Genomic DNA, 12,250 nt, shown 5'->3' with positions numbered 1-12,250 from the left:
AAGTAGTTTGACATGAGTCTGGCCTACTGTACCGTCTCTCCTCAGAAGCACACTGGCTGTAACCCAGTGTCTCTCCGTCACATACAGTAGTGACTGTCCCTCTCCCTCTCCCAGCCATTGCGGCGATCGTCTAAATGTCAGTGTTTTCTGGGCTCCTAATGCGTTCCTAAAATAGTATCTTCATTGCTGAGGCTGGGTGAAAAGGCACGCTCCAGAAAAGGCACTGTGAGTCTGACTCACAGCAGAGGCAGCAGAAACACCAAGCCCTCCCAAAGCCAATTAAACATGCATGGGGGTGGGTGTGACCTCAAAAAAAGCCTGTGGATGGATGGATAGATGGATGGCTACTCTCCCCCTCCATCACTCTTCTGCTCAGACCTTTCTTCTCCCCCTTTTTGCCAATTAGAGTGAATTATTCAGGGTCGCCTGTGTGTTCCTATTAAGTGTTTTTCTTCCAATGAGCACACTCATGGAAAATAGAGGTAGGAAGATGATGAGATAGAGTGTCTATGCTGTGGCAACACAGGCTTGGCAGATGAGCTAGCGTAGACATGCCTATGCATTCATACACCAGCACACAAACACACACACATAGGTCAGTGGAGGAACCCTGTGCATTTTGATGTGTTTCCCGAGGTCAGGGCAAGGCTAGCTTTCATAAGCTAACATGATGTGGCTTAGGGAAAGACTAATTAGCTTCCTCTCACAGCAAACGTCTAATCAGCTAAGGAATAGCTGCAGAGTGATAGAGGAAATTCCACGTAAACACAATTAAAATTGTGTAATTTATTACCATAAATTCCTATGACAGCCCGGGAATTGTAGAATGCGAGGTCATGTGTTTCATTCTCCTCCATCAGAAGCTAAACTAGATACCAGAACACAACGGCTGCGAAGTACGCCTCTTGTGCTTTCTAATGCTCAACAGTGCAGAAGAAGGAAATGGGATGGAAATCTTGAAATGTCATACAGTATATGGATGGGCTGATTTTCCGCCTTTAATCAAATTGGAGCTCAGCTCCAAATGTCATCGTTGCCTTAATTAACAGAGACCACAATGTAATATCAGTTTCACAAGGGGGGGCTGCTTGTTACCGCGCCGCTCATTCGCATTCAGTCTTAACGCTGAATTTCACTTGCATACCAGGTTGGATGCATCACAAAGTGTTTAGGGACTGACTCAAAACTAAGTGTGTGAATACAATTTAAACATCTGTATGAAATGTGAGCACTTTTGGCTGATGGAGACTGTGACGTGTGGTGAAAAGAAAAGAAGCAGTGGACTAGAGTTATTTGTAAAAACCTCTATACTGTGTCCTAAACCGAGGTGGCAAAAATACACATTACTAACTCAAGAAGAACTTCAAATACTTCTGTAAAAAAAAGACTCCTGTAAAAGTAGAAGTACTGATTCAACATCTGAAGTTAAAGTGAAGCAAGGGTTCAGGCTTTGATTTGCCAAATTGATCCAAATTGGGAGACTATTAACCTCTAATTATTTTAACTTTAAGGAAAATTAAACAATATACTAAAAATAACGAACATTAGCTTTCCTTTGGACGTCTCTTCTCCAACGTTAACTTTAACTTTTAAGTTACCACATTGTGAAGTCTGTTGCGTGTGATATGCACAGATGGCTACGCTAAGGATTCATATTTTCTGTGTTATTGTCCCATCCCATTTAGATTGAAATGTGTCATAATGTTAGAAAGGTGGTACACAATGATGTAAAATAAACATGATCAAAAATGTTCCTAAAATGCATTAAAGCTAAAGCTCTAAATAATTAGCCGTTGGTTGCATTTCCGTGTCAGTAGGAATGTCTTTGTGTTGTTGATTTGAATTCCCTCATCGCTCTCTCCTCACAGTCCTAATGGAACATTTATGAACATGTAATTTTCAACACCTAACTATTTTTCGCCTTTCCAGGAAGTCACTGTGCACTTCTCGCTCCGCGCCCCTGCATTCCCGTCACCAAATTTAGATTCCCTCAGCCTGCCACAGTCATTAATTAATCATATACAATAAACAGATTGATTCCCTTTAATTTATACTCTTGCTCATCCTCGCAGTCGTCTGCGTTTGCTTTGTGAGCAGAGTCTGAGAGACGTGTCACCTTGTAAGACACACTGAATGCCTCCCCTTGAAGGAGGGAAACAGAGAGAGTGGGAAGATAACACAGCCAGGCAGCACTAACCGATCAGAGCACTCCAGCAGAGATATGACCCACATAGACCGATGCTCGTTTAATCAGCCTGCTACTGGCAGCGTGGCGGGGAGGGAGGGAGAGGGAGGGACAGGGGGAGGTGGCCCCGCTTGGTTTTTAAAGAAAGCTAAAATACATGTATAAAAAAATGCACTTTCTTTCAACATTCCTTCTTTCTGCTTCCCTCTCACTCGCATTCCTTTTTGCACCCGAATTTACACCGGTCTCAAAGCCTTGTCTCATTATGTTTCAACTCTCCTTACACTTTCATTTCCGATTCCTTCCCTTTCATAAACTGAATCTTTGATCAAAGTAGATCAGACGTGTTGAAAGTCCTCAAAAAAACACAGTGCTGAGATAGTACCTAACAAATATTTGTTGTAGCGCCATCATTTGTAGCGCATATAATTATTTTGATAAGCTTCTGGATTTTATCCTAAGCCAAATAAAATGTTTTTTATTCTGTTTTTACACATTTATACTGGAAATTAACTCTGAGATGTTTTATGACCAAAATCATGAACATAAATGTTGTTCATCAAATCTACAGCTACAGCAAAGTGAATTGAGGAAAAGTTGAGAGTTTAGGTTGCAATGTCATTGCAAAAAACATGTTCAACAACCTACATCTGAACAAATATCAGTCATTTTGTCATCAACACTCGTATATACTGCAATTTATTTGTTGGCCTATTCTGTACACGACCTCTATTGCATGTGTGTCCGTCTTTAAGAGGGACCGCTCATCCGCTGCTCCTCCTGAAGGTTTCATCCATCTTTCCCATCAAATGGTATTTTGGGAATTTTTTTAATTTATCGAAATTGAGACCTGTCGTGAGAGATTGTCGTCCCTGGAGCTTAATGTTATTTGTAATTTTGAACAGTATAAATTCAGCTTATTTGATGATTTAAAAATATTGAGCTCTTTACACCAAGCCTTGATACCAATGAATGGAAAGCATGAGCATCATTAGTGCCCTGCTTAAAGAAATAGTCCACTGAATGAAGACAGTGTTTACTAGTAGCTATATGTATTGGGAGACTGACCAAAAGGGCTAAAGTGGCTTCGATATCTCTTATAGATAATGTCAAACCACCTGTGAGTTCATGCATCAAGGTGCCTGGACATGCAATTGTTCTATTTTTAAATGCAGACAGATGTCTTCTCTTCAGAAAAGCAGAACTTTTACAGCCCTTACCTTCACGACTGGCATAATGTAAAGTGTGTAAAATGGCCTGACACTTTGTGACACCTCAGACATCTCTCTACTCAATGACATAATGTATGTACCGTGGATCTGCAAACTGCAAGGATTCAGAGCACTGCTGCCCAGTCCAGCATAAGAATCATGATAGAAGACCAAAACACTACATACACACCCTTAGGTCTGCAAATACTACCAGTCACAACAACGACAACTTAAAGGGGGGTATTATGCTCATTTCACTCGTCATATTTCACTCTGTGATACCTGTGGAGTAGCTTAGCATAATTTACAGTTAAAAAAAATCTTTTTTCTCACACTGGTGCTCTGTGCAGGCCCTCAATCAGACTCTGCCTAAAACAACTCACTCAGCTCTGTCCCTTTAAGAAACCCCGCCCCTACAAGCCTGCTTTCTTCTGATTGGCCAGCTCTCTGAAGCCTGCTGAGGCTGCGTGTAGAAAAAACTGTGTGAAACCTGGCGTTCACAGCAGCCTGCAGACTGAGCTGAGAAGCCTGGGGATTACTCCAACACACTTTTACCTACAGATTTGAAACTTCACCCACGTTTAGTCTGGACATCCAACGCTGTAACATTATGTCTTAAAGTGTGAAACAGCATGACCCTTCGATTCCACAGGATCCGTCTCCGCCGTGTTCCGTGTGCGTCGCAACCTCCGGAATCGATCGCGCCCATTCAGGTCAATGATACTGATTCCACAGCACGCGCCGCGTTCCGTCTCCAGCGCATCCAAGAAGCGTGTCTCCAGCGCATCCCAGAAGCGTGTCTCAGCTCTGCTCCGCTAAAGATACGCGCCGGTTCTATTTTTGACGGAGGCCGCTTCAAACACGCGTCAAGCTGAACAGAGCAGATCGTTCCAAACAGGAAGTCACACACGAAAGCAGCATACAGCATCCGGTCAGTTCAAAATAAAACACCATGTTCAGACCGGTACAGACTACCGTTTTTTTTTTGTTTATTTTAAGATCAACACACTGAAATCTTGAAAAAATAACAATTTTTATAAGAAGTGTACTCAGCCATGGTAGAAGCACAAAAATCACGAAATGATTTCCAAATGAGCAGATAATCAACCTCGGATATGCAAACTGAACTGTTGTTTGTGTGTTGCTCTGCAAACATTGATATCGCGTAATTTCTCAATTCTCGCGCGATAATGTAGTTCTCCCGCGATCTTGTGATCTCGCGAATCCAGCTGCTTGGGCCAGCGCTCTGCTGCGCTGCGGACCAGACACGTTTCCTGTGGGCGAGGGCTCGCGCCGTTGACGGACCAGAATCGCCGTGCAGATGGAACGCGCCAGAGACGGATCCTGTGGGATCGAGGGGTTATACCCCCTCTCCAAAACAACCAAAGTCTTGCAAGCTAAATGGAAGGAGCACATGTGCTTTCCCCTAGAGGTAAAAGTGACTGGTAAAATTAACCAGGCATCCCTCATCTGGGATTTACCACAGTCCACCCAGGGAATCATTAAGGTTTATTGCTGGGGAACTCTAAGCACTTTCTCCTCAAAGGAGGTTCCTGCCACTACAATACATTAAGCAGGTAGTACTGTGTAAATATAGAAGGGACAGGCTAAGTGGAAGAAGCACACATCTCAGCAGGGCAGACCAACGCCACAATCCCCATGATGCCTGGGATCTGTAATCCAGCGGGAACACTTTCACAGCTCTGACATAACGGAGATGATGCAGCAGCCTGTGCTTGTGCCTTAAATTTTAAAAAAGCCATTATCGGCAGGAGAGATATGTTCCCATATTTGCATCTTTATTTGTAGCCAGTATTTCATTGGGTGTTCATCATTTTGCAGAAAACAATTTGTGCAGATAAATCTTGATTACTGTGCCCATGGACCTGCAAGGGCTACACCACCTCCTTGAGGCCGGGCCAGGGTCAGAATTCAAGCACAACTTGGCCTTGGTCTGTACAAAGACGTGCCAAGCAAGAGGGTCCCAGGTGGTCTAATCCAACATCCTCAGGATTTCTGAGAACAATCTGTGGCCAATACAAAACTCTCTGCTTTCACTATCCTGGGTGGAGATTCTTCAAGGACAGCTAGATCGTCCTTGCACACGGACCACCCTCAGAGATACTACCCAAACTTTGGGCCATTTTGCAGAAGCACAGGGGGAACCTCAACAACCTGCTTGTTGATGTAAGATACAGCAATCATCATCAACGTCCTGAACATACTGTGTTGGCCTTGAAGACACAGTAGGAACTTGCAGAGGGCAGAATACACAACTGTGTCCCTGGGGCTGTAAGTCAAGCTAAAGTTATACTTTATTGATCCCCTGTGGGAAATGCGTTCTCTGCCTTAAACCCATCCTTAGCATAGCATTGGGCACTGTGCAACGCACTGGGACCAATTCCAGTTCTTACTCTTGCCTGAGCCAAGGGTCCTGACAGGAGAATTAATCCTACATACATGGTTTTGATGCCTGCTGAATCCTTTGCACCCAAAGGAAACCCACGTAAAAACAGGGGGAACATGCAAACTCCAAGCAGGGAGCATTAAGTCAGCATTTCTTATTCGGCATAATAGCAAATGAGTAATAATTTGGCGACATCTAGAAGACCCATCTACTGCTTTCTTTACTTTTCCTCCATATTTGGAGGGGCCAATTCTCTCAGAAATTGTTGCTGCTAACTTCCATTCTTGGCCACATCATTGCTGTGGACAGACCAACAAGCCTAATTCACTAGATCTAGTGAAAGGACACGATCCCTTAGCAGCTAGTACCCATCCACGAACATTGCCAATTATGTTTGCCAAACTGAGAGCTGCAGATTTGAACCTTGGGGACTGGACGATACTGGTGCCCAAAGCTTATCCTGTACTGACTTTCAAACCATTGGGTGAGAAGAAAAAAGACAGATGAACAAACACACTTTAGGATTAAACAACCATGATGTAAAGGCAAATGAACTGAACTTGAGTTGCGATACCCACTGTATGTACCTAATTTCCTACTGTTATGGCATCAAGGTACAGATAACATTTGGCATTGTAAATTGATTAAGATGAGGACGATGGAACAGGTATGTGACCTATGTAATAAAGATTGTCCTCTTACTCAACCATACATCACCAACCTGCTCCAACCCTTAGAGAGACTGTTTAAGGTGCAGTGAATGGCTGCTTGTTGGGCTTGTCACTTCACAGGTGGTTAACCTAAAAAGCTACCTGTCCTCCACACATGTGGAACAAGTGAATGGGTGTGCAGTTTGTCTAAATACAATGAGGAACTGTCAGGAAACTGTAAACCTTTATCGTACATTAGTAGGCTGAAATTCATCCCAAAATGAAACAGAAATCCATTGAGCGGAATGTTGGCATACCTGCTTTGATCTCCCTAAATGGTTGGAAATGCATATTTGAAGTGAGAACACTGTTTGGTTAACTCCGTGTTTGCGTTTAATTTGATGTAATAACTGATAACACTCAAGAGGCGCAAAACCGCAACGCTATGTCAGTAATTTATTTGTTGGCAAACAACTTTCACTGTTACAACAAATATTAGTTATGAGATCATTCAACTTGGAACCCATACAAAAAGAATAAATAATTAGCAATAATATTGTAATAATAATCATGATCATAATAATTTAAAAAAAGAACCATAAAACAAACCCAGTGCCACTTTATTTACTCCTGCCCAAAGCCAGCTTTCTTTCTTCTACGCTTGTTTTTGCTGTCTTTAAACCAATAAACAGATAAATAAATAATTTCTCTCTTGGGGACATGGAGGGGGCTTGTGGGATACATGTGCAAGCTACACTTCATACACTTATGAAATTTTCCTCCTAAATAAGTAAACATTGGCTTTCCACATTGGACAATGCTGCCGTGTGCGGAGTTTTCACATCTTCAGTACACATAAACGGTGTGTTCATGGCATTTCGCGAGAGAAACCCACCTTTTTTTAATAGAAGATTTTTTTTTTAAGTTTCGAGACTGATATTTATTATTATCACCTTTTCTTTTTTTCTGTACAATAAGATCTCAGCACAGCAAGGAAATGTCAATTGGTACAATATTTGGCAATAGAGAGGATACAAATATCTGGTATTTGTAGATTATTTTCCTACTTGTGCCTAAAAGAAGGAAACGCTTATTTCAACGACAAATGAGATGAGACCCACTTCCAGCCTAGACGTAGCATTTCCACGGTAACCGTCTCCTTCAGAGCGTTGCCACTTAATTTCCCTTTATTTTGAAATCTACACAGTGGTAAAGTATATAGTAACAATTGATTTGCAAAATGTAAGTGCCAGTGACGTTGCTATAAAAGGACCAGGATGAAGTGTGCGTAGGGTAAATGTGTGTAAATGAAGGAGTGCTTTACTGTCTCTGTATGTACGAAAGAGTGACATGAAAGATTGTTCCTTGCTCGTTCTGTGGTCTACACGTGACCAGAACATATCATGACGTGTCAGAACAGTTCCACAGACAAAAGGTTTGCAAATCAAAACTTAAAAAATAAAAGACTTGGTCATATGCAACATTTGTATCTGTATCTGTATTCTGTACAATACATAGAAACAGTTTGTGATTTCTTTAGAATCATTTGAGAACCGAAAACTTTTACAGAAGAAAGGAGAAAAAACGGAACCCATTCTTTTTTTTTTTTTTAAATTCAGTCTGTTTGAATATGATCTTCCTTCTTTGTTTTCAGTGAAATACACAGTAGCCGCAGTCACTACAACTCGCAGGAATGTTACACCAGCCCAGACACAACTCCAGTTTAGCAGATACGAACAGGAAGAGAATTCAGAACATCAGCGTGATATGGTTACAGTTCGGTTGCCCAATAAAATAGTTTTTGGGATGATCGGTAGTGAGGGCATATATCATACATCCTCCACTTGATTGGCAGGTAGTGGGGGCGGGGCCTCTTTAAGGCCAGTTTATGTTGTGAACACCAGAGTTTAATTTCCTGCTCTACCCTTTGGAGAGTCGGAAACATTATCCCAGTAGGTGTCTTTAAGAGTGAGACAGAGAGACGGACAGACAGACAAACAGGCAGCTCCTGTACCAGGGCCGGGGGCCCGGGCCCCTGTAGTGGTGGTAGTGGAGGCTATATGCTATGATCTGCTAGAGGTCCATATTGGGGAACTTGTAGGGCTTCTCTCAATCCAAGATTCCAAATCAAAGTAACAGGTAGGGTAAAATTACAGAATCCCTCCCCCTTCCTCTCCTTTCAGATTAAAAGTTCCATTTCTCTCAGAACCGCCCTTTCACTCTGCACCATTTATGACAATACATTCAGCTCCAGCTTCCATTTGACCAGCGATAACTCAGCCATATTGTCATGAACCTTATTAATGTCTCAAACAATACATCAGTCCAGGGTGGGCCAGCTCAGTCTGTCAGTCAGCAACACAGAATGTTTTCATTGGAGAGTTGGAGGTGCGAGAGTGGGCTGGGGGAGGGATAGAAGTCTCTTGAGTGGCTCTATAGACTGGTAACCAGGTGGGAAGGGTCTATGGGCGGCTCCTCGGGCGACGAATCAGACTCGTCCTTGCTGCCGGACACCATGTATCCATCGCTGCCACCCCGGCCCATGTGGTAGTAGCTCTGCAGCTCGTGAAGGTGATTCCTGGAGCCCAGGTTTGGCATGCTCTTATAATAGACGTCATCCAGCTCTGGAGCGGTGGCGCTCTTACATGGCTGCAGCTCCCCGGAGCTGTCCTCCTCTCCGTCCGTTAAACCGTTCATCTGCCCGTCTGGGAGGTCTGTCAGCACGGGCATGCTGGTGTACAGCGAGTCTCTGTGGTTGGGTGAATGCGTGTGCTCGTCGGTGTGCTCGTTGGTAAGCAGGGGAAAGAAGCTCTCGCTGGTCTCCTGGGGAATGCGCCGTGGCCGGGAGAAGCTGTGGGGTGGCGGCGGAGGCGGGGGGTGGCTGTCAGGTGGAGGAGGCCGCGGCGGCAGGAGAGGAGCGTTCGACTCCTCTCTGATGATCTCCAAACCCAAGTTCTCCTCATGCGGGAAGGCTGAAGGGTTGTCCAGCACCATGGGACCGTTGTCCTCTTTACCGCTGCCCACGCATCCACTCACTCCACTGCTGCTGCTGCTGCTGCTGCCTCCCGCCATGCTCCCTGAAACACCAGGCAGGAGTAATAGTTAGAGCATTGTTCTGCTCATTACAACAAGGATCAGTGATATCGCCAGTACGGGGGACATGTGGGGAAGATTTTAGCACTCCAGGTTTGTAATATTGAGAAGAAAGAGGCTATAATCAATATTTCAACAGTAACACAGTGGAGAGAAATCCACAGAGAATTATTACCTGACTCCACTGTTCCCCACAGCTTTAATGAAGGTTTTAGCAATTTTCTGCTTTTCAAAATGCATGTTAATTGTTTTGGTTCAGCTCACCGCTTTTGTAAGAGATGTGTTTGCTCGCAGCAGGTTACTGTTTTCGAGGAAAAAGACCTAAAAAAACACACTCTGCGCTGCCTGCCCGGAACCAAGTGGCAGACTAGCAACTAGCTGGCGAGTACAGTGGAGCATTTGGAAGCTTAAGAGGCAAATATTTTCTTTGGAGTTGGTGGAGACCAGGTACAGCGAAAAAGAGAGTAAGTATTGGATTTGCATGTGCCAGGTGGCCAAAGACAGAACTCCATGTGAATGTTTTTCAGTGTCTGCTGGATTGTAAATAAGCGACTGTGCGCTAACTGGGATGCTATAGAAACTTCAAAGCTGATGGAACCATGAGTGGACAACATAATCTGTTACTGCAGCTTTAACATGTTAATTTACAACATATGTATATGTTTAAAAATAGAATAAACAGGGCCTGCTTTGTTTTAAGGCAAAAGAGTTGTTTAACTACACTTTTAAGGAAGGCAGAAGCAGAACTTCTTACTTATAGGCTTTATAAAAAGTGTTTCTGTCCAGAAAAGTGTAGAAATAAAACCAGTCACCTCCATTGGCCATGCTGCTGTTGACCAGCTTGTTCATCAGGTTGTGATTGCGCTCCGTGGTGGCTCTCTCGTGGTTGTTGAGATAGGACGGGATGTAGTTGGAGGTGAGCTCCTTGAGGATCTTCTTCTCCAGGGTCGTCTCCTTGTGGTTGCCGTGGGTGCTGTAGCCGCCACTCCGGTCCAGAATCTGGACGCAGTCGCTCAAGTACTCGCTGCTGGCCATGCTGTAGTTGTTGGCATGGTTACCGTTTAGAGGGAGTGTGTCCATAACACTGGTGTCTCTTGCGTTGTTCAGGATGCCCTCTGAGAAACAAATCATTAACAGAAGTAATAATGATTAGGATTCTTAAATAAACTAAGTGGATTCCTCCGAAGAGAGATTTTAATTATTGTTTGATATCATAGCCTGTGCTGTGAATTGAGGATTAAAAAGTAGCAATTTTTCTTGGAACGAAAAACACTCTAAGCGTCCAGAATTCATTTAAGAGCAACCTCAGAAGCACTTCCTTCTCTCCATTTTTGCCAGCACTACAGCAACACACAAAGAAGAATGAGGCTTTCACTGCAGAGTAAGAGAAATGTTTTTAAAGTGACACTTAAAGTTATTGATTCGCAAGCAATTTTAGGGTCAAACCTTCTGCATCTCAATTACAAACCCAAATGTCAATTGATCCACAATATTTCGAATCAATGAGATTCATTGCTAATGATTTTATTATTACAGAAATATTCCCCTCAGGAAATAAAAGACCTTTCATGGGAAAATAACTTTTAAACAGCATTTCCCATGAAAATAAATGTAGTGTGAAAAACCAAATAAAACACTATATTTCACAGACTGACTAATGATTTGGGGGGGAAAAAAAGCTTCCGCATGGCTGACAGCCAAACAAAACAACTGTTTGGATGGAGATTGGAGTGAAAGTGTGAAGCAGAGTGCTTCTGAGGCAAGAAGAGAGAAAAAAGTCGATGTTATTGAAGTAGTTGAGGATTAATTTAGCCCATACTTGTGTCTCGGTAAGGTGCTAATGGACAGCATGAGGGAGGAGAGAGAAAGGAGACAGAAGTGAGTTCATACATCGAGAGAAACACCTTTCAGAAGCTACAAAATAAACATTTGCACAGTAATTGGAGGCATGAGGAAAAATGTTTAACAAAGACTGTCTGATTCTCAAAATCAAAGTCTGTTTTGCAGGACGTCATTGTTAACTGGCAGCTATTGTAACACAGAGAAAAACATACCTCACTGAATGCATTTAAAACACAGCGTGTATACAGTCGACGTGCACTAAGACAAGCAATACAAGTCCCGTCTGACACATAGGAAGTGACATTCAAAATGAAGCACAAAATAGAACAATAACACAAAATTGTACAAGCATTTCATGGCTCCCAAGTAGCTTATAATACAGAGAATCATACAGCGTGCGTCTACAGCATCCAATAAATCAGAATGTGAACTTGTTACAATCTTTCGATAAATCATCAACAGAATTTCCTCTATGCATTTACGTGCTTTGAGGACTGCCCAGTGGGTGTCCTTTGTGAAATATTATTGCGGTATGATTGATCGCCTCACTTGGGAGCCATAATAAGGCTAGATCAGATATGCAGCCACAAGAGTATCACAGCAGCAAACACTTTACAATGAAATAAGCGTGCAAAATAAACATAATAAAGTGAAACTCTTAGCTAACTTTCCAAACAGTGGGATGGATGTTTATAATAGGAACATCAGGCACACCTTGAGTGTTGTACATGCCCACGGCTGGGTTGTTATAGACTGCCGAATCCCCCAGGAGAGTGTTATAAGGATTGTTAGTACCATGGGGACGAAGGAGAGCATTAGTTATAAGATGATTAGCCATGGCTCCTGGTACAGGCAGATAGAG

At 43.0% G+C, this 12,250-nt stretch overlaps 1 protein-coding gene across 1 annotated transcript in view; it reads right to left on the bottom strand.

Annotated features, from left to right (window-relative positions):
• Window positions 1–6,895: 6,895 nt before the first annotated feature.
• adgrl3.1 (adhesion G protein-coupled receptor L3.1) overlaps window positions 6,896–12,250 on the bottom strand; it is a 127,728-nt gene continuing 122,373 nt past the window's right edge. Inside the window, exons 22-25 of the mRNA XM_069666737.1 lie at window positions 12,103–12,231; window positions 11,366–11,383; window positions 10,359–10,661; window positions 6,896–9,530 (exon numbers count right to left, since the gene is read on the bottom strand). Of these exons, the coding sequence (XP_069522838.1) occupies window positions 8,887–9,530; window positions 10,359–10,661; window positions 11,366–11,383; window positions 12,103–12,231 (1,094 nt within the window). The 3' untranslated portion in view covers window positions 6,896–8,886. The remainder of the gene's footprint in view (window positions 9,531–10,358; window positions 10,662–11,365; window positions 11,384–12,102; window positions 12,232–12,250) is intronic.

Source organism: Semicossyphus pulcher, unplaced genomic scaffold (genome assembly GCF_022749685.1).
Source record: "Semicossyphus pulcher isolate SPU_LCO1_2020_fin unplaced genomic scaffold, fSemPul1.0.p SCAF_17, whole genome shotgun sequence".
NCBI classification, from domain to species: domain Eukaryota; kingdom Metazoa; phylum Chordata; class Actinopteri; order Labriformes; family Labridae; genus Semicossyphus; species Semicossyphus pulcher.
The sequence above is the reverse complement of the archived record's forward strand: the minus strand, read 5'-3'. Positions and strand labels throughout refer to the sequence as shown.